Source organism: Budorcas taxicolor, chromosome 2 (assembly GCF_023091745.1).
Source record: "Budorcas taxicolor isolate Tak-1 chromosome 2, Takin1.1, whole genome shotgun sequence".
Lineage (NCBI taxonomy): Eukaryota > Metazoa > Chordata > Mammalia > Artiodactyla > Bovidae > Budorcas > Budorcas taxicolor.
This window is the reverse complement of record NC_068911.1, coordinates 151,392,919-151,414,839: the sequence shown is the minus strand read 5'-3', so window position 1 is coordinate 151,414,839 and position 21,921 is coordinate 151,392,919. Positions and strand designations below refer to the sequence as shown.

General features: G+C 48.8%; 1 protein-coding gene and 1 non-coding gene across 5 annotated transcripts; both read left to right on the top strand.

The window, feature by feature from the left end:
• Positions 1–1,387: 1,387 nt before the first annotated feature.
• TRNAS-GGA (transfer RNA serine (anticodon GGA)) lies at positions 1,388–1,459 on the top strand. Its single transcript has one exon. It is a non-coding gene; the product is annotated as a tRNA-Ser (tRNA).
• Positions 1,460–12,075: 10,616 nt separating this feature from the next.
• PRKAG3 (protein kinase AMP-activated non-catalytic subunit gamma 3) lies at positions 12,076–21,377 on the top strand. Of its 4 annotated transcripts, none has more exons than XM_052636227.1 (14): positions 12,076–12,118; positions 12,484–12,541; positions 13,011–13,166; positions 13,505–13,908; positions 14,787–14,868; positions 15,089–15,147; positions 15,248–15,293; positions 15,503–15,557; positions 15,763–15,889; positions 16,024–16,189; positions 17,278–17,315; positions 17,465–17,611; positions 17,971–18,202; positions 18,749–21,377. In XM_052636227.1, the coding sequence occupies exons 1-13, from the start codon at positions 12,083–12,085 to the stop codon at positions 18,085–18,087; spliced, it is 1,491 nt and encodes a 496-aa protein (XP_052492187.1). In that variant the 5' UTR covers positions 12,076–12,082; the 3' UTR covers positions 18,088–18,202; positions 18,749–21,377. The 4 variants fall into 4 exon arrangements, with proteins under 4 accessions (XP_052492187.1, XP_052492186.1, XP_052492189.1 ...); XM_052636226.1 differs by having other exon boundaries at positions 16,021–16,189; XM_052636229.1 differs by having other exon boundaries at positions 12,083–12,118; positions 12,502–12,541.
• Positions 21,378–21,921: the final 544 nt, after the last annotated feature.

Sequence of the window (21,921 nt, the reverse complement as noted above, 5' to 3'; positions counted from 1 at the left end):
CAGCTAACAAGCCCAGAGGCAAAATCACAGCCTGTGAAAGAAATCTGTACTGAGCAGCAGGGCTGGGATGCTGAGGGATGCTGCGAAGCCAGGTGGGAAGTGAGGCTGTGTGTGGGCATGTATACTAAGTCACTTCAGTCGTGTCTGACTCTTTGTGACGCCATGGACTGTAGCCCTCCAGGCTCCTCTCTCCATGGGATTCTCCAGGCAAAAATACTGGAGTGGGTTGCCATGCCCTCCTCCAGGGGATCTTCCTGACCCAGTGAGTCTCTTACGTCTGCCTGTGTTGGCAGGCAGGTTCTATACCACTAACGCCACCTGGGAAGCCCAGGAAGTGAGACTGTACTTAACCATAATCCAGTCTGCACTCCACACCCTGAGACTCTGGGAAGAAGGCTCTGGTACAAGGGAATGAAGGATATTTCTAGGGGTCAGAAGTTTGACTATGAGAACCCATTTTGAAATAGCTGATCTGAAGTAGGTGGAAAGTTTCTGTTGGCCAAAGAGAGAGACAGAAGCCCCAGAGGTCTGTGGTCAGAGGAGTAAGGAAATGGCATAGGGAGTGGTGTGGGCAGTGGGGCAGCCTCAGCCAGTGGAGAGACGGTGGCTAATGCAAGGGGCAGCAGGGCCACGGGACACCAGCCCAACACAAAAGAACTGACTGTGTGTAGAACAGACTCGAGCTCAGAGAAGGAGTGAGGGGAAGGGCTAATCCCAGAGCAAAATAATAGGTCTTTTGCTAATCAAAGGGCATCACTTTGAGCTCTGGGATTTTGGCATATCAGAATCAAAAGCAGCACTGTTATAATCAGCAGGTGAGAAATGAGTACACACAACTCATATTGGTTTCTTTTTGTCGTTTTTAAGTTTAAATCAGTTTCACAGCCTCCATAGCAGACATTTTTAATCTCATTTAATAGCTGAGGAGGCTTAAGCTCAGAGTTTTCTAAACGCATGTAACAAGACACAATCACTTCATTCCCCCACCCAGTTTCTCTTAAATCAGGTGCATGTAGCTGACTCGATGGAGAGACGTGTACATCTCCCAGAAATGCTGGGTTTGCACCTGGATACATAATGAGATGAAGTTTGGATGGTGCTTTTTTCAGTAGTGTGGGAGCACATTTCATTTGGTATGGGCATTTCTGAAGTGTGTGTAATGAAGCATGGAAGGTGAATGTGAATATTGGGCAACTAAAGGGGAGGACCGTAGTTATGGTCTTCCTGTGAATCCATTCCGTTCCTCCTTATTTTGTAGCAGCCATACCACTAGGAGGATTGACCTCAGTCAAGGATGAGCCTTGGCTAGTCTTACATTCCTTTGCTGACAAAGGTCCGTCTAGTCAAAGGTATGTTTTTTCCAGTAGTCATGTAGCGGGCTAGGACTTCCCTGGTGGCTCAGAGGTTAAAGTGTCTGCCTGGAATGCAGAAGACCAAGGTTCGATCCCTGGGTTGGGAAGATCCCCTGGAGAAGGAAATGACAACCCACTCCAGTACTCTTGCCTGGAGAATCCCATGGAGGGAGGAGCCTGGTAGGCTACAGTCCATGGGGTTGCAAAGAGTCGGACATGACTGAGCGACTTCACATGTATGGATATGAGAGTTGGACTATAAAGAAAGCTGAGTGCCAAAGAATTGATGCTTTTGAACTATGGTGTTGGAGAAGACTCTTGCAAGTCCCTTGGACTGCAAGGAGATCCAACTAGTCTATCCTAAAGGAAATCAATCCTGAATATTCATTGGAAGGACTGAAGCTGAAGCTGAAGCTCTAATACTTTGGCCACCTGATGCAAAGAACTGACTCACTGGAAAAGACCTTGATGCTGGGAAAGATTGAAGGCAGGAGGAGAAGGGGACAACAGAGGATGAGATGGTTGGATGGCATCACTGACTTGAAGGACATGAGTTTGAACAAGCTCTGGGAGTTCATGATGGACAGGGAGGCCTGGCATGCTGCAGTCCATGGGGTCACAAAGAGTTGGACACGACTGAGCGACTGAACTGAACTGAGTCTTATGTCAATTGTGTTCTTCTGGTGATAGGGATTGGTTCTAGAATAAGTACATGGCTCAGTTTGGGCCAGTAGGATACAAACAGAAGTTTGCAAAGGTTTTTTGGAAGGTATTTCCTTCTCTTAAAAGAAAGTACAGGAAAAGATGGTCTCTTTTCTTCTGGATGTGGTTGGGCTTTGATAAGGAGTTCAAAACTGCTGCTGCCACCTCAGTAGTTGAAGCTGACACCAGAGGAAATCATGACTAAGACAATCAAGGGGGAAGTATATCCAAGCCACTGGATCAAGATCACTGGAAGCCCAGATTGCCCCCGGACACTCTGTTAAGTGAACCAGCAAGTCTCCATCATGTTTAAACCAATTTGAGTTGAGTTTTCTATGATTTGTTCCTGATACTGACTGATACAGCCTGCCTTCTGAGAAATTTAATCTCAATGAAATCAGGGTCTCCTCAACTCTTCTGGGTTTGTGTCTAAGTTTCTGAGTACTTACACGAAGCTGAGGTTGGAATGCCAGAGTAGGTATTCGGGTTCTCAGTCCTCAGCTGTCCACCTGGGCATCCACAGAGGCACCCATCACATCACGTGGTCCTTAGCTGATGGACCATATAGGCTGCTGTTATGCCGTTTCTGTCCCACTCTTGGTCTCACAATAAACACTCTTGCCATGTGGATGTTAGGCTGGATCAAAGTCATGTGACTTTCAACAGCTTGGTCTCCTGCAGCGCTTTTGGATGCTACAATCCAAGGAGTGCTCCTCTTACCATGCTGGGTTTGGAGAAACTCTGTAAAGTGACCTAAGGGCCCCTCTCCCCACATAACACCATGTGACACTTCCTACTTTGGATTTTATCTCGGAATTGAGCACAGGCCACCTCTGCTCTCAGATACCTAACACACTAGCCAGAGCGAGGGGTTAGGGGGTATGGGGAGGAGGCAAAAGATAGGCTGCCCCTCTTCAGGGACCCACAGCTGCTCACCCTTGCTTCCCATCTAACTCTTCTCTTCCTGCCAAACCACGAGATCTTTATCTCCTCTTGGGGCTACAGAAGTCACTCTGTTTCATATTTATCTTCTGAAATCCTTCAGAGGTACTATTTGTCCCATTTGTCCTGTTGTTTCTTTCTCTCCCATTTCTTCCTTCTTTTATTTGCTAGCTCTGTTTCTGTTCTTTTTACAGCATGCATGATTAATAAATAAAAATTGAAAATTAATCAAAACTTTTTCCTCTTCCCAGATAACACAGAGATTTTCAAATACTTCATATACTCCATTTTCACCACCTCTGATTTGTATGTTATGGTTGGCAATATTTTAATTCTAATCTCACAGGACATTGTAATTCTTAGGCTTAATGTGGTTTTCTGCAGTTATGATTCATTTAGATTTATCTATTTTTTTAAACCATTTTCCTTGTTATTTCTCATATCTAACATATGGGATCACTTTCTGAAGCACATTCTTCAGAAATTTCCTTTCCTGAGATGAACTCTCTGTTTTTGCTTGTCATAAAAATTTTTTTTTTCTCTTCCTTATACATTTTCTCTTTGTATAACATTGTAAGTTGGAAGTTACTTTCTTTCAGCACTCTGAAGGTACTGTACTCAGTTCTGGGTTTCCATTTTCTACCAAGAAGTCAACTATTAGACTGTAATTTTTTTCATATTTTTTCTCTTTGTCTTTGATTTTCTGCCGTTCTCATTATGATGTTTCTACATGTGGGTTTCTTTCATTTATCCTCTTTGGGATTCATAGGCTTTTCAAATCTAGTGATGATTATCATTTATCAGTTCCAGAAAATATCAACTAATCTCTACAAAAAGCACTTTTACCCCTTTCTTTCTCTACTCACCTTCTGAGATTCTATTTAAATATATTGTAGGCTTTTCAACTTAACATCATGCCTCTCACTCTCTATCATATGTATTTTTACAAAGTTTTAAGCTTTCTGTAGTACACTGTGGGTAAATCCTGACCCAATATTCAGTTTTCTCTTCGAGCTGCGTTCCATCTGTTAACCTCATTTATTAAGTTTTTGCTTTCATTTGTGTATTTCTCATTCATTTCTAGTTCTATGTGCTTTTTTTTTTTTAATTGATTTATTTGGCTGCTCCAGGTCTTAGTTGCAGCACATCGAATCTTTAGTTGCAGCATGTGGGATCCAGTTTCCGGACCAGGGATCAAACCTGGGCCCCCTGCATTGGGAATTCAGAGTCTTAGCCACTCAGCCACCAGGGAAGTTCCTATCTGCTTTTTTAAAAAAAATTTAAAATAAGTTTCTACGTTTTTATCTTACTTATTTAATCTTTATGGCTGCGTGCAGGCTTTCTCTAGTTGCGGCGACCGGGGGCTACTCTCTAGCTACAGTGCATGAGCTTCTCATTACGGTGGCTTCTCCTGTTGAGAAGCATGGGCTCTAGGGCCCAGGCTCAGTAGTTGTGGTACAAGCCTAGTTGACCTGCAGCACGAAGAATCTTCCTGGACCAAGGATCGAACCTGTGTCTCCTGCATTGGTAGGTAGATTCTTAACCATTGGACCACCAAGGAAGTCCCTGCCTTACAACAAAAAAAAAAGTCTTGCTTTTTATAGCTTCACATTTGCTCCAGGCTTTTTCAAACTTGTCTCCTATTTTATTAAAGAAGCATTTGTTATAAATAAAGTGCCTGTAATTCCAGTTTCTGAAATTATTCTGGGTTTATTCCTGTTATGTGTATTTTATGCTGGCTCTTGTTCATAATTCCTAGTTTCCTTGTATATCTAATTATTTTCAACTATGTACTGGATGTTGTTGGAATTGTTTGTGGCTTTGGAAGAGATAATTTTTTCCAGAGAACATTTGTTGTTTGCTTCTGCCAGGCCTTGAGGTCATTACTGACCTTACCATACCCTAAACCAAATTTGAACTTTGACACGCCCTGAACCGCTCAGACAGGGAAGACAATGACTGCCAACCTGTGTAAGAGTTAGCTTGCTTCTGGAGTACACGTAGAGGATGTGGTTTTTTGAGATCCCAGTTTTTTAATAGATGGGATCTCCTACATACTCCCAACTTGTATGAGCCCTTGGCCTCCATAACCCCATATGGCTCTTGATAGAATTGGCAGGTGCTCTAGAGCAGTGGTCCCCAACCTTTTTGGCACCAGGGACCAGTTTCAGAGAAGACAATTTCTCCATGGACCTGGGTTGGTAAGGGATGGTTTGGGGCTGATTCAAGCACATTACATTTATTGTGCAGTTTATTTCTGTTATTATTACATCAGCTCCACCTTGATTATCAGGCATTAGATCCCAGGGTTTTTGGACCTCTGCCCTAGAGCAAAGCCACCTCTTTTCTCACTAACTTCGCTGTGTGCCTATTTTCCTTTCAGTTGGGCCTAGTCTTTACTATCTTATTTTTTCCGTGCTTTTAAGAAGATGCTCTTTATTCACTAAGTGTTTTTAGTGGAATATATTTTCTCAATAACCTAGCCTGTCAAAGCTCTCAAATCTTTTGTTTAAGCCAAAGGTATTCCCAGAAGACTAAATCACTTTTGAAACTCAAAAGCCAGAAGATGCTCTTCTTTATATTGAGTCATTTCTTCCTTTAGACTATAAGCAGAGAAACTCAAATGGGCAAAGGACTATTGGGGAAAAAGAGGTACCCCTCAATTTGGATATTATTTAAAAATATTATCCCTTCACATATGTCAACTGCTTAACTTGGTGCCTAGTCCATAGTTAGGGTTCAGCAAACAGTTGCTGTTATGATTATTATTTCTACGTCCAAACTCATCTTCTCTATGAGGCCTTCCTTCTCTAACTTTGTCCCATTCCAGTTCTTCTTTTACTGCATTTTATCAAGGTAACTTAGCCTGCTATCCCTTGACGTCATCTTGATCACTCCAATTGTGTTTTCAAATGTCCCTTTTTTTCTTGGGAAAGTGCGGTGAATGAACATCATGCCCAAAAGCTTTTGCAAGTGTCTCAGGGTTGTTTCTTTGGTAAATCTGGTATCAGGGCTGTTTCAGCTGCAGGTGGCAGAAGACTCAGTTCAAACTGCATTAAAGAAACAACAACAAAAATATTCCATTGGTTAATGTAACAGAAAAAAAAAAAAACAGTATAAAGTCTTCAGGTACAGTTTGATCCAGGGGCTCAATGAACGTCAAAGAGGACCTGATCTTTCGTATTATATCGTGGTTCTTTTACTCTCTTTTTTGTCTTCGTTCTCTAGCAGCTCTGCTCTGTGTGGTAGCAGTATCTCCACACATACATCCTCATAGCTTCAAACCCAGTTGGAAAGAGTCCCCATTACCTGTAGCAGAAGTCCCAGGGTTCACTTCTATTGGGCTAATTCAGTCCATGCCCCTTCACTGTGGTCAGGGGAATCTGATGTGCTCATTGGCTAAGTCTGAGTCAGCTGTATACTTCCTGGAATTGATGGGTGAGCTCCTCTGAGATTCAGATGCTCTGAGATTGGAGGAAATGTGGTTCCCTGAAGGAAAACTTGGGGGGTTGCCAAAAGAGGGGTGAAATGGATCCTGGGTAGACAAAAGCACCATCTGTCCATTTCAATCTCCAACAGTTGACAGAAAAAGGCCCAGGAATGGGGCCTGCGGGGCTGACTAAATTGTAGTAGCAAGGTGCTAGTTCAGTCCAGGTCCCTGCGACACTAGCATAGAAGCTGCTTGGTTTCAGCCACACACAGACAGGACAGGAGCTGGGGTCTGGGTGACTGGCATAAAGGTTGCTCCACAGCCTCCCAACCACCCTGGCACAGGGGACCCCCTCTGTGATTTATCAGTAATGGTCTCATCCAGGCTATTCCCTGGACCCCCTTCGGCTGCTTTACTCCTTCTGATATAAAAATAACACTTAAACAGGATCCCAACCCCATGTCCTAGACAAATCAGACAAATCAGCGATCCAGAGATGGTGGCCAATTTCACCGTAGGGTCAGAGGGCAGTGTCCTTATTACACCCAGTTTTGAGATGGCGCCGAGAAGAAGGGTTTCAAGAAATACCATTGCCAGAGACTAAACTCTAACACCCAAGAAGTATTTATTTCCCAACCAAAGCCAGTACCTTCTGCTGATTCGCCCAGCCAAAGAGGATGGGTGGGGCTGGGCTGGCTGCAAGAGCAGGTGTGGGAGCTCCTTTTTCACAACTGGAAAATCACTATGATTTTAGTGTTGGGCAGTGCTGGTGTGTGCCCCAGCCTGGCCTTCTTCCATCCCAACCTTGGTGCCACCATGAGATGACTATTGGAGAGTCAGAGACCCACCCACCACCCTCTCCAAACCCCAGCCTGCCTGCTTTCAGAACCTTGTAGCTAGAGGGTTAGGGGGACTGGAAGCAGGTAGTGAGGTAGTAATTATAGTAACCACTTACTGAGCATATATTACATGCCAGGCCTGTGCTTCGTTTATATTACGCTTAGTGGCTGAAAGTGTGGTGCTAGTTCAGAAACACCAGGTTTGACCCTGGGCAATGTCTTGGGCTTCCCTGGTGGCTCAGCTGGTAAAGAATCTACTTGCAATGTGGGAGACCTGGGTTCAACCCCTTGGTTGGGAAGATCCCCTGGAGAAGGGAACCGCTACCCACTCCAGAATTCTGGCCTGGAGAATTCCATAGACTGTATAGTTCATGGAGTCTCAATGAGTCGGACATGACTGAGCGACTTTCACTTTCATCTCTCTAGCTCTTGGATTTTGATCAAGTTACTTAATCCCTTGTGCCTTGATCTTGTGATCTGTAGAATCATAGCAGTAAAGCATTCACCACATAGGATTGTGAGGGATACCGCCCACAGTGTGTTTTGCAGTGTCTGGCAGATCTTTAGCACTGCATACATATGAAGAGTCATTATATACATTTGTAATTTTTTACCCTACCCCAATCCTGCCATGTAAATATATTAGTTAGACAGAGGCTTGGCTGCTGTAGCAAAGTTTCTATTGACTAGTGTCTTAAACAAGATAGATGTTTATTTCTTTTTATAACATAACAGTTCAGAGATGAGGAGTGGATGAGATTCTATTATTTTCAACCTCAATTCTATTTTCAACCTTCCACTGATGAGTTGAAATGACCAATCCAGCTCCCACCATCATATTATAATTCCAGTCAGTAGGAGGAGGAAAATCTGCTCCTTCCTCCCGAGGGCATGCTTAGAGGTTGCAGATAACGTTGCTGTGCAGATCCCATTGGTCAAACTTAGTCACATGGCCATGCTATCTGCAAAGAAAGCTGGGAAATATAATCCTGCACTTCATTAAAATTGTGGGGAATTACCAGTAGAGGAAGAAGAAGGGGAAAATAACTATTGCTTTGCCAGAGCCCATACTGGGCCACCCTTCACCCTACCTTGCATTTAGCACCCTCTGAAGAGAGCCAGATTCTTTACCATCCGAGCCACCAGAGCCGAGGCCATCACCAATGCAATGAGCATGAACTTGGGCAAACTCCAGGAGATGGTGAGGTACAGGGAGGCCTTGCATGCTGCAGTCCATGGAGTTGCAAAGAATCGGACACGACTTGGAGGCTGAACAATAATAACAATGAAGAGAGGCAAGGCAGAATTCCATCTAGACTCAGCTCCAGCTCAGAACTCAGAGTATGTGAGGGCCTGGGGACGGATGGGATCCTCAGAGTCTAGAGCCCTGTGAACCAAAAGGCAGGTAATTGGGCCCTCTCCCTCCCCGAAGTAACAGTGGAGGAGGAACAGGATAAACTCCAGAACACAAAGAACGGCAAACACCTGGCAGTCACGTGATCTTTAGCAATAACTAAATCCAGTTGGACAGGAATTGCAGCATGGCTTCCCCACAGAGGAATGGGTTCTAGGGGAGCTCATCCAGCCACTGCTGGTCCTGCTCTCTGGGAGGGAAGCTTTCTACTCTCCTAGTGGCTTCTGCCATTGCCTCCTGGAAGTTATTTCTCACATGACACCCCCTAAGCTGCTGGTGAACATGGCTGTCCTTGCACAGCCCTCTTTCTGCTGGTGCAGATTTCGAGAGCTAGGGACAACTGGGTGAGGGGTGGGGAGCAAACCAGTCTTTGCTGACCAGGCTTATAGTTTCTCTGCCAATGTTACACCCTCAAAATCTCCCAAGTCTTCTGATTGACTTCATATTTGTGTAACCACAGCCAAAGGTCTCATCATTTTCCTGCTTGATTATTCTGGACTTGGCGTTCTTCCCATTCTCTCTTGAACTGCTGGTGGTTACCTTGAGGTCGTCAAAAAAATATGCTTGGTTGTAAAGTGTTAGTCACTCAGTCATGTCCGACTCTTTGTAACCCCGTGGACTGTAGCCCACCAGGCTCCTCTGTCCATGGAATTCTCCAGGTAAGAATACTGGAGTGAGTTTGCCATTCCCTTCTCCAGGGGATGGGGTTCCCCACCCAGAAAGCAAACCTGGGTCTCCTGCATTGCAGGCAGATTCTTTACTGTCCCTGAGCCACCAGGGAACTTTCCTGTTTTGCCCATGGGACTGGTTTCCATTATCTACAGAACTGGGTGCACTCAAGAAAGGTTTGGCACCTTTGCTAAGGTTGCCTCTTTCAAGCCATCACTTACAACTCGCTGCCTGAGTGCATTTTTCTTATAAGACCTTGCCTGTAGCAGCCAGCAGAAGCCAAAACACGCTAGTTTCCATGAGCTACAGGCTCTGTTAGCATATGATGACCTTTCAAGGCATCATAGATGACAGATCATAAGTTTTGCTGTAACATAACAATGGTCACCAGCTTACCAGCATGCAATAGTTTTCTTTGCTACCTGAATTCTAATTTCCAAACCAATGCCACTTGTTTTAGGCTTTTAAAGCAGTGTCACTTCCAGGTATCAGATTTTGCATTAGTTAGTATACATGTTTGGTTGCTATAACAAACAGTAAATTTAAGGATGACTTAAACAAAGGAGTTTCCTTCTCTAGTGTTGTAGTCTCCAGACAGTCTAAACCTGGAAGGGTGATTCTAAAAACTTGAACAAGCATTTTCCATCTTGGCTGTGAGATAGCTGCTTTAGCTCCTGCCATCACATTAGCATTCCAGCCATCAGAGGGGGAAAGGAACTCATACTCTTTCTTTTAAGGCCGGATCCAGAAGTTGCTCCCATCACTACCACTCACATTGGTCAAATTAAGTCTCAAGGCCAGATTTAACTGCAAGGGCTGGGAATTTAGGTCTTTGTTATAGGCAGCCATTCCAATTAAAACTCAAGTGATTCTATTACAAAAGCAAGAAGAGAGAAAGAGTTATTAGGAGGCAACTGGCAGTGTCTGGCACAGAATGTTTTTATCCTCATTTTACATTCGCGGAAACATGCTCAGAGAAAACAAGCAATGCTTTCCAAGGTCAAATGGCAGAACAAGAATTTTAACAAGGTCGATCTGACACCAAAACAGATTTTCCCTCACATCCAACCAACATAGTGTGGTCATTAAGGTACCCAGTGTTTACTAAGAGATAAAAGACATTCACACGTGAATAATTATGTGAGTGCCAGCCCAGTGTACACTGAGATGTGCACACAGAGCATGGCTATAGCATCAGTGCAATGAGGGTGATTGAGCAAACTACCACTCCTGGAGATGGTGAAGGACAGGGAAGCCTGGTGTGCTGCAGTCCATGGAGTCGCAAAGAGTAGGACACGACTGAGTGACTGAGCGACTGAACGACCACAATAAGGGTGATGCCTCAGGGGAGACTTTATTGGAAGAGGAGCCCCTGCTTCTGGTCTTGCAGGTGAAATATGCCTGAGGAAAAGCGGAGAATGAGGTATTGCAGGAGCAGGCAGTGGTGTGAGCTGCACATGTTCTATATCTGGCTTCGCTGTGAAGGTGTCCAGAGAATAAGGGGATGGGGCTTTACAGGACTGAGGCACTACCTATCTCTGGGGATGGTCTACATGACCTTTCCCCCATTTGAAATATCCCATTGGCTGTGCCTTTTCTATTCCATCATCTGGGACCGAACAGGAACAAGCCTCAGGGGCCCTGCAGAAGGGGAACTGCACACTCTCATCCCCAGTACCGACCAAGACACACGTGGCAGGCTAGCCTCTTCCTGGCTCTGTTCTCCTCCTCCATCCCCATAGGCAGTACAGGGGCTTTGAGGGATGATGGGAAATACGTTCACTAAATCAGCAAGAAATCCAGTAACCCATTACAGAGCATCCGTTCACTCCATGGTGAGATCGGGATGGAAGAGGCTGGAAAGAGAAGAAGAAGGGGAGGGGGGCAGAGAGGAGAGCTGGAGCAGCTGGGTCAGCATTCCCAATTTGGACGCTGACTCAGGCCCCAGGAATGCTAAGGAAGCGGGGGGGGTGGGCAGCCACCAGAACCAGCTGGGATCCTGTTGGCCCCAGGAGACGTAGAAACAGCACACACAGTGGCACGAGGGGACAGTGGCTCCTGCACACCTGGATCTACCTCCGCAGGTACAAACAGGTGTCTGTCACACTGGAGACAAGTGCAAGCCCACCACACGCCGTCAAGGTGATTCTCAGGACTCCCCACCTGCCTGAACCATCCAGTTCCAGCTCCTTCACCTAGAGAGCGGGCCCCTGGGACTCGAATAGTGACATCTGGACACACACTGACCACTCTCTCAGTACCACCCACAAACCTCTTAGCCCCAACCTGCTAGCCGGCTGCAACCTGCCCTTTCTAATTCCAGCACCACCCATGACCCAGGTTTGTACAAGGAAGAGAGTTCAGCTCAACTGCCTCTGTTTTTCCTCCTTTGGCACCTGACAAAGATGAGAGGGGCTCTCAGACGAGAAACCCCAGGGCTCTGAAAGACCCCCTCCTCCCACGCCAGTGCCCACCCTCCCCCCACAGCAGGGTCCTTCTCTCCCATCATCGGACACGCAGGAGGCACACAGAACCAGGCATCAGGATTCCAAGTGCACCCCTCCCCTCACCTCCCCAGCAGCCCCCAGGCTTCAGGGCTGGAGCAGCTGCGCGGGTGGACCCCTTCCTCCCCAGTGCCCGACACCCAATCAGAGAGAACCCGATCCGGGAGGGCAGGGTGCCAGGGGCCGGGCCCAGAATAGTGCTGCCCAGATACAGTGTTGCGCACTCGCTCATGGAGCCCGCTGAGCTGGAGCACGCTCTGCGCAGGGTACCGGGGTCCCGGGGGGCCGGGAGCTGGGGCAGCTGAGCCCACAGGGCTGAGAGCACCCTGCCGCATGGATATGTGCGTGCATGTGGGTGTGTTTGACCACGATTTTCTCTGTGTATAGGAGCAGGAGGCTGTCTGCATGTGTGTATTCTTGGTGTGAGTCTATGTGCCCGTGTGTGTCTGGAGAGGGTTGAATATGCGAGTTTCTGAGTGTATGTAAGTGTCTGGGTGGGTTGAATGTGTTTATGTGTGCCTGGGGGGGGTGGGTGTTTGAGTGTTTGTGGGGGTGTGTGTGGTTGTGTATGTGTGGCGGGAAGGGCAGCTCCTGTGGTTCTGAGTGTAGGATGTTCTCCCCACCCTTTCAGTCACTCTTCTCCACACAGACCCACTCCTGGAGCAGCTTTGGGGGACCCGAACATCAAGGTAGGTGGGGCTGCCCCTCCTTATGGGCCCAGCCTCTTCTTCCACTTCCTCTTCTCCCACTTCTCTAGGCTCCCAATCTCCCCCACCCCACTAGCCTGTCTTCTTTTCCTTCTTTGTTCCTACTTGCTTCTTCTTCCTCCTTTTCCCTCTCTCCTCCTTCCTCTTTCAGAAGAAGAAAGGAGGGGGGTGGATCTAGAGTCTGAAGATTTGGAGCCTCCTTACTTTATCACTTGCTAGCTGTGTGATCTGTGGCAAATTGCTTAACCTTTCTGATCTCAGGTCCCTTGTCAGTAAAATAGGGATGATACTAGTGCCTCCCTTACAAGATTTCTATGAGGTTTGAATGAGAAATACACTGGAGGAAAAGACCTTTGGACGTTTGCAAATGTGGAATATTATTGTTAATAACATTTCAATTGTTTTACTGTGTTACTCCCATTAACCAAACAGGCCCCATTCCCCCTTCCAGAGATGAGCTTCCTAGAGCAAGGAGACAGCACTTCATGGCCATCACCAGCCATGACCACCAATGCAGAAATAAGCCTTGGGGAACAGAGGACCAAGGTCTCAAGATGGACAAGCCAGGAGGATGTAGAGGAAGGGGAGCTTCCAGGCCTGGAGGGAGGTGAGGCCACGGCCAGTTCTGGGGAGATGGGACTGGGGGCAGTGGGAATTCCCTGAAACTGGAGCTGGCCTTGCCCTGGATCCCTCCATAACACAGACGCATGACATCCTGTGGCCTCAGTTTCCCCACATGAGAGAGGGCAACTGCAATGCTGATCCAGGGGCCCAGCAAGGCCAGCTCAGGACAGAGCCACCCTCGGGTGTGACTCTCTCGGCTCTCTCACTCGCAAAATGGGGACCTCCGCATCCAGGCTTCCCACGCTGCTCTGAGGATGAAGGGAGACAACAGATGGGAACATGCTTTGGAAGATGGAGTTACTGTTCTCTCCCCCTGAACAGGTCCCCAGTCCAGGCCAGCTGCTGAGTCCACCGGGCTGGAGGCCACATTCCCCAAGGCCACACCCTTGGCCCAAGCCAATCCCTTGTCCGAGGTGGGCACCCCCACAACAGAGCGAGACAGCCTCCCCGCTGACTGTACAGCCTCCGCTTCCGGCTCCAGCACAGACGGTCTGGATCTGGGCATAGAGTTCTCAGCCCCAGCAGCGTGGGGGGATGAGCTCGGCCTGGTGGAAGAGAGGCCGGCCCAGTGCCTGCCCCCGCAGGTGCCGGTGCTCAGGCTTGGCTGGGATGATGAGCTGCGGAAGCCAGGGGCCCAGGTCTACATGCACTTCATGCAGGAGCATACCTGCTACGACGCCATGGCAACCAGCTCCAAGCTGGTCATCTTCGACACCATGCTACAGGTGAGGCCGCCGTTCTGCCCCACCTACACAGTCACAGCCCCCAGGATCCCCTGCCAGCCCTGCCCGGCTACACGCCCCTTCCAGAATTCCTTCTTGGCACCATGGAGACCAGGGGAGGGGAGCTTTTGCTCTCTGTGTGCACCCCCTAATTGTCATCTCAGCTCTACAACTCAGTATCTATAGGGTTTGGGGTAGGTTTTTTTACTTCATTCATCTCTAAAATGGGGACAGGAATGCCTGCTTTACCCTACAAGTTTCAGAGGACTCCTGGGCCAATCCAGGATGACTGGGAGCATTTTTCACACCCAGAATTGTATAGAAAGCATTTCTTTCTTGCTGTGTATCGAACAGCAGACTGTAGTGCAGAGTAGAAACAAGGTATATCTATGACCCATGGTTCACTTTGATTCTAGCAGTATATGAAAAAAATATTTAACTTAGTAGCTTTGCATTTATTTTGATATGTGTTATGAAGCTACAACTAGCACATATGGATGGTATTGCCTCAGATGAGGCCAAAATGAGTCAATGTAAATATATTTAGAGAAAAATATTTTGTAAATATCAGAGAATTACACCTCTAGTATTTAGATTGGCACAAATTATCCTGTATACATCTGTACACTTTGGACCTTGGTGTGGAAATACTAGGTTTGCCTCCTACACCCTGGTGTGCCTGTTAAGGGGTCACCTAGTGCCCCCGGGCACCTGCAGCCTTATCTTGGTAGCAAACGTGCCCACGAGGGTCGTGTCGAGTGGCAGGCAGGCTCCTGGAGTGGAGGGCCTGTGAGAAGGCCCCTTGGAAGGCCCCTGGTCAGGACAGGGGACTCTGAGGGGTGGTGAGCAACTCACCCTCAACTGTTCTCCCTGTGGCTCAGATCAAGAAGGCCTTTTTTGCCCTGGTGGCCAACGGCGTCCGGGCTGCACCTCTATGGGACAGCAAGAAGCAGAGCTTTGTGGGTGAGGAGGGGCCAGGGAGGGAGAAGGGGGACCTTGTGGGGCGATTCAGGGGCTGAGCTCTGGGGCAGGGCCCTGGCTTGGGGGGAACAGGCTGGCTGGGAGACCCACATCTGTGGGACAGCTGTGACCAGCTGATGGAGAAGGGGCTGAGCCCTGCACCTGCCTCTGCCACAGGGCCCGGGGTGAACCCCACTCCTCTCTCTCCCCTCTCCCACCACAGGGATGCTGACTATCACAGACTTCATCTTGGTTCTGCATCGCTATTACCGGTCCCCCCTGGTGAGGAGTGGGCTCAGGGTCCCGGGGGCACCCATCTGGACTGGGGCGGAGGGAGTTCAGGGAGCCCACGTCTGACTTGGGAGTTCTGTTGATGTTCTAGGTCCAGATCTATGAGATTGAAGAACACAAGATTGAGACCTGGAGGGGTGAGTGGGTAAAGGGTCCCACAAAGGGGCTGTGTAGAGGGTGGTGGGGCCAAGGACCCGGGGTAGAGGATGGGCGGAGGGGAGTTCCTGGAGGGGCCAGGGGAAGGATAATAGAGAGCTCAGAGGGCCCAAAGGAGGGGAGATAGTCTGGGGGCTGCTGGGTGAAACAGGGTGGCCAGCACCCTTGCCCTGACTCTGCTTTTCTGCAGAGATCTACCTTCAAGGCTGCTTCAAGCCTCTGGTCTCCATCTCTCCCAGTGACAGGTAAGCATCCCCAAACAACCACTTGAGCCTCCTTGCCCTGCATAGACCCCCCGCCCCCTTGCCAGCTAATCAGTTCTGAAGTCATGGGCTCATTCTTGGTGGACTGCAGATAAGGCAGCCTCGGCACCCTGTCCTCCTTCCCCGGGGCTGGGATAAAGTCACCTCTCCCCAGGCAGCCCCAGCCTCATCGCTCCCACTTCTGCAGCCTGTTCGAAGCTGTCTACACCCTCATCAAGAACCGTATCCACCGCCTGCCGGTCCTGGACCCAGTCTCAGGTGCCGTGCTGCACATCCTCACACACAAACGGCTTCTCAAGTTCCTGCACATCTTTGTGAGCCTGGGCATAGCCTCAGGGGACGACCAGAGGGGCAGAGAAGGCTTCTGCCCTAGGGGTTGGGAGGGAGCAGCTGGGAGTCCCCTGGGGGCTACTCCACCCTGAACCCTACCTGTCTCCAACCCAAGCAGGGCACCCTGCTGCCCCGGCCCTCCTTCCTCTCCCGCACCATCCAAGATCTGGGCATTGGCACATTCCGAGACTTGGCCGTGGTGCTGGAAACAGCACCCATCCTCACCGCGCTGGACATCTTTGTGGACCGGCGCGTGTCTGCGCTGCCGGTGATCAACGAAGCTGGTACCTACACCCAGGATGGGGATTCTGGCTGGGGTGGGGCTGTGGGGAGCCAGGGTCTATGTGGCCTAAGCTCGGGACCCAGGATGGAGTCAGGGCTGGAAGTCTCTGCCTGCTTTGAGCCTTGGATCAATCATTTAGCCTCTGTAAGCCAGACCTCAGGTTCTTGCTCTGAGAATCAGCTGTAAACTGCTTCAAAGTTAAAAATTAGCATAATGAAGTTGGCTCTCAAGAAATGTTTTACTTTATTTTTGATTATGAAAAATTTCAAAAGTATAAAAATGGTAGAGAACACTGCATAATGAACCTCATGGAGCACTTGGATTAACTATTAACACATTGCCATAACCAGTTCTTTCTCTTTTTTTTATGCTGAAGTAATTTAAAGTATAGAATCATGTCGTTTCACCTCAACACTTCATCTGCATCTCTTAAATAAGGATATTTCCTACATCACCTGACAAAATTACAAATAATGTATTAATGTTATCTAAAATCCTGTCCTAACTCTCATTTCCCTGTTTTTCCCAAAAGTTCTTTTTTTACAGTTGATTTGTTCAAATCAGGATCCAATTAAGGTCTACGCTTTGAATTTGCTTCTTTTATCCCTTAAGTGTCTTTTATTCTAGAACAGTTCCTTCCCCGCTTAATTTTCATGGTATTGATGATGGGAAGCCTGGTTTCTACAGCATGTCCTGTTTCCAGAGATCTGCCTGTTAGCTTTTTGCAGGTGGCCTTTACATTGGTCCTCTGTTCCTGTGTTTCCTATAAACTGAAAATTAGATCTAAAGGCTCACGCAGATTCAGGCTATATATTTGTGGCTAGACTGTCTCAGAAATGATGCCACATACTCATATCTTGTCACATCGGGAGGCATGGTGTTGAGTGTCCGTCTCTGAGACACTGTTTGATCCCTGGGTTCAGGGTGGTGGCAGCCTGATGCCTCGTTATAAAGCCAGCAACCTGGAGGGGTGCGGAGGATGTTGAGGAGTTCATTCTGAAAGCCCACGCTAGGCCCTTGCACAGCATCCTGGTTCTGACCTGAATCTTTCCCCTGTCTTTCTCTCACCTTCCCCTCCAACTCCTGCAGGACAGGTCGTGGGCCTCTACTCCCGCTTTGATGTGATTGTAAGTGCCTGGGGGGATGGATTATAAGTGCTGGGGGTGCCACAGGGAGGCTGTGGTGTGAGGATAGGGATGACCAGGGGGTCCTTGAGCTTTGAGGGGCTGGAGCCTGGGGGAGGGCTGACGAAGAGCACTGCTCCCTCCCTGCCTAGCACCTGGCAGCCCAACAAACATACAACCACCTGGACATAAGCGTGGGAGAAGCACTGAGGCGGAGGACGCTGTGTCTGGAGGGAGTCCTTTCCTGCCAGCCCCACGAGACCTTGGGGGAAGTCATCGACCGGATTGCCCGGGAGCAGGTACCCCACGCCCCTTCAGACACGCTCCCAGCACATGGGGCCAGCCTTCTCATAAGCAGCTCCAGCTCGCTCTATCCATCAGGCATCTGCCCCATGCTCCCATCACATGGCCAAGCTCTCGGTGTCCACACTGACCAGCGACGGCGCCTGTCCCTGGGGCCCTCGGGCCAAGGGCTCCAGCCGGTGACCACCCCAGGGCAGGCAGAGCTCCTGCTAACTGGGAGACACTAGCTTACTAGGAGACACTCTCTTGCTCTTCCAGTTATGTCGAATTGTTGTCCCTGATTCTTGGTGTCAACCTCATCAGCTGCTGTAGCCACATGGCGCCGCCCCCTCACTGAGCCTCTGTGGACCCACAGGTGCACCGGCTGGTGCTCGTGGATGAAACCCAGCACCTCCTGGGCGTGGTGTCCCTCTCCGACATCCTTCAAGCTCTAGTGCTCAGCCCCGCTGGCATCGACGCCCTCGGGGCCTGAGAACAGCGCAGTCCTCACGCTCGGGCCACCTTCCACACCTGGAAGCCAGTGAAGGGAGCTGGGGACTCGGCCTTCACCTCCCCCACCCCCTTTTGTGGGTTCTGCTCCTGTTCAGGTAGGCTCTGCTCTGTACTACTGACCTCGTTCCCAGCCCCTCAGACTCCCCTGGGAACCCACATCTCAGATTGGGGCCCGCTGAGGAGGGGAGGGGCCCAGCTCGGAGCTGAGCAGCCTCATGACAACTGCAAGGCCACTGCTTTGTCCCGTTCTCAGCTGAGGGGAAGGAGGCACCGAACCACAGTAAAGGCAAGGGCAGCGATGTGACTTCAGGGGGCCCCGGAAAAATTGACCTGCCCTCTCAGCGTTCAATTTCCACCTGCTTGGGCTTCCACAGGGAGAGAGCCAGTTACTAAACCTGGGCTGAATGGAATTTCCACACCCAGTAAGAACTAAGGCTGAAAGGAGAGAGCTTTTCTCTCTAAGTAATCATCGCAGTCCACTGGGCATGATCTCACACTCTTTCCTGGTAGCACATTTGCCAGGGGGTTGCAGAGGGTGGGGGCACAGGTTCCACCTGCTTGGCAAAGGATGGCAAGACTGAGGTTCTCCTATCGGAAAGGCAACCTCCCCTCCTTACTTAGTCTTCCTCTTTCCCTCACAGGCTTCTCTAGCCCTCCCCAATTGCCCCCTGCCCTGCCTGTGCTCCCAGAAGCCCTCAGGAATGCCCGGTCTACCGTGAATGATGAAATTAAAGAGAACAGCTGAGTCAAGCCCGGAGCTCTTGGATCAGAGGCACTAGGTTTACCCCGGGGCTGACTGCTCGTTGCCACCCACGCTGCTCTCCCCCACCTGGCCCCAGTGGGGTGGGGAGCCCTCAGGCAGAGGCTCTGGATTCCTCCGCTTCTGGATTACCTGGCATCAAGCCCCCAGCTCCTGGAGCCCCAGCTGTGCTTCCCCCATGGAAGCTGCCCCAGCAGCTCTCCCCGACTTTGTCACTGTCCTCCTGCTCCCCCAGCACTGCATTTCAGGGCTGCCTGCAGGGCCCCACAGGGCAGCAGTTTCGTAGAGCTGCCGGTTGGAGTGGGGTTCCCTCTCCATTCTCAGCCTTAGCTCTCACCATCGAGCAGTGTTCTCAGTCCCCAGGGCGGGCCTGCATTTGGATCACTGAGGATGAACCATCGAGACAACAAAAAGGAAACGAACAGCCCATGAACTCAGATTTTATCATTTTCACTCAGAAAATGCTATGGTCATCTGATCTGAACTCGTGGCAAGACCCCCCCGCAACCCCCGCCATCCTTTCTGAATTCAAAGACCCGAAGAAAAATCTGTAATTGACAGACTCTGCAAGTGGCGTTTCTGTTGCTTATGGAGTGTTATTCCACTGAAATGTCTTTTTCATCGTTTGTTTATAACAAAATTATAAAGAAAATGTTAGTTACTTATGTACTGGGTACAATTCAGACCCCAAACTCTAACCTATAAGAAACATATAATTTTTCTAACACTGAATGTAACTTCTTTTATGAACTCCATTTCACCAGGTGGTAGAAATTAATCTCAGTCAATTTGGGGTTCCCCTCCCACCTTTTCTTAGGGTTAAGTTCAGTGATGGGGGAGGCTTGGGATGTAAGACTTTGCTTCTCAGCCATCAAGCATCCACCCATGCCAGCACCTGCTGAAATATCCCCATTTCCATGTGACTGTCCCTTGGTTGGTCAGTGGGTGTGGGCCCTGCTAGGTGCCCCCTCCCTCCCAACCATGAAGTTTCTTTGGGTCTGCCTGCTGGGGTGTGAGGACATTCCAGCTCCTGGTCCCACACCCCTCTAGACTTCAGGAAGCTCTGCGGGGCCATCCTAAGCCCACCTGCTGAGACAGGCAGCAAGTGGTCTGGTCTACCCTGACTTTTCCTGTTCTCCCAGCCTCTACCCGGGAAACATGGGGCCCAGGGCTTTCCTACCCTTCTCGTCTCTGAACTTCTCTGAGGTGTTTGTCATACTCCCCTCTCACTTCATACACTGCTCCCTCATCAGGGCCCTTTTCTCATCCCTCCTGCCAAATGTCAGTCTATAGTCTCTTTGCTTCCTCAACCCCCACCAGCCTGTGGAATCTTTACGCAGCTGGGAAAAGCAGGGGCCTTTTGCTCTAGCCTGTCACATATTCTTCCAAATGCACTGTAAGCATCTGAGTTCTTGCCATCTGCCCCATTGAGTCAGGCTGGGCTTTGTTGTGTCCCCCCTCCCCTGTGATAACAGACACTGCAGGTCTGCTGTTGCGGTGGTGGTGGTAGGGGATGTGGGGAGGCTAATGTTTCTAGAATATGATCCTACCCTGTTTACCTAATAGAGCAACAGAGTGGGGCCATCTGTGCTGATGAGTCAGGCAGTAAGTGAAGGCATTTTCTCATAGACACTCAACTTCCGTTTCTGGTTTTGTTATAACCAGTGGATCAGCGCTGGTTCTGCTCTGGTCCCACCTAGAGAGGTCCTGGGTCTTGGGTTCAAGTGGGAGGATGAGATGGGGTGCTCTCAGCACTGTCTCAAGTGAGTATCCTTGGGGGAACTGGGGAGAGCTGTCTTGCTCAGCTCTAGGATGAGTGTAGCAGGGTCTGTCTTTGAGGCAATGCCCCACATGGCTCAAACCAGGGCTGATGGCCTGGTTTTTCACTCTCCAGAGAGAAAGTTGCATCGGAAAGAGCCCACATATTATATCACATCTATCCTGTGGTGTGTGTTTTCCTTTTTCAAATTTGTTTGACTGTGCTGGGTCTTAGTTGTAGGTTTTGGGCTCTAGTTCCCTGACCATGGATCAAATCCAGGTCCCCTGCGTTGGAAGCATGGAATCTTAACCAATGGACCACCAGGGAAATCCCTGTGAATGCTTTCTAAGCCTTATGGTTTTTTTTTTTTAATTGAAGCAGAGTTTATTTACAACATTGTATCCAAAAGGTATTTTATATATTTGAATGAATCATTGACAAAGAAAGTAATTTTTTTTCCATTTACACTAAGTGTCTTATACATGCAATGAGATGGAACATAAACTGAGAGATGCCATTTTTAATTACCAAGAAAAGCCAAAGAACTTCATGTATGCTAACTGCCATTTTTGTTTTTCTATAGGCATATTTCAATAAACAGCCAGTGAGAATTTGCTTTATGACTCAGGGAACTCAAGCCAGGGCTCTGTGACAACCTAGAGGGGTGAGATGGAGAGGAAGGTGGGAGGAGGATTCAGGAGGGAAGGGTATATGTATACCTATGGCTGATTCATGTCGATGTATGGCAGAAACCAACCCAATGTTGTAAAGCGATTATCCTTCAATTAAAATAAAATTTTAAAAATATAAAGAACCTCAAGGATAAAGAGACAGCTTCTGACCATGCCCATACTGAATTTTGTCTTTTCCTGTTTTGAGTAGGAGTCTTTGACACTTTTCTTCCCAGAGCTGTGTCTGTGGACTCTCCAGTAGCAAACTCTGGGCAAGGTTTCATAGCTACGTTAATAGCACTTCAGCTCGTCTTTTAGAACACAACCTGTCACTTGTCACTTGCAGGGGGAAGCCTCTGAGGCTGTGCCTACACTTCACCAAAATGTAAGGGGATATAGCCTGCTCTTTGATTCAGCCTCGCGAGGACATCATTACATCACCCATCCTCTGAGCTCTTGTCTCGGTTCTCCATCTCTGATTTCTGATTAGAGACTGGATTTTAGGCCCTTCAGATGTACAGCAGGGCACTGCTGCCTCAGTTTTCTGTGGTGTCTTTGGAGATATAACTTCCAGTGGCAGCTATTTCTACAATAATCTCACCAAGCTGGTCTTTATAGATTTTT

Coding starts and splice junctions, on each gene's coding strand:
- PRKAG3 (XM_052636226.1), top strand. CDS start 12,083: ATGGAGCCCGCTGAGCTGGAGCACGCTCTGCGCAGG. Junction 15,294..15,502: donor CAAGATTGAGACCTGGAGGG/GTGAGTGGGTAA, acceptor GCTTTTCTGCAG/AGATCTACCTTCAAGGCTGC. Junction 17,612..17,970: donor ACCGGATTGCCCGGGAGCAG/GTACCCCACGCC, acceptor GTGGACCCACAG/GTGCACCGGCTGGTGCTCGT.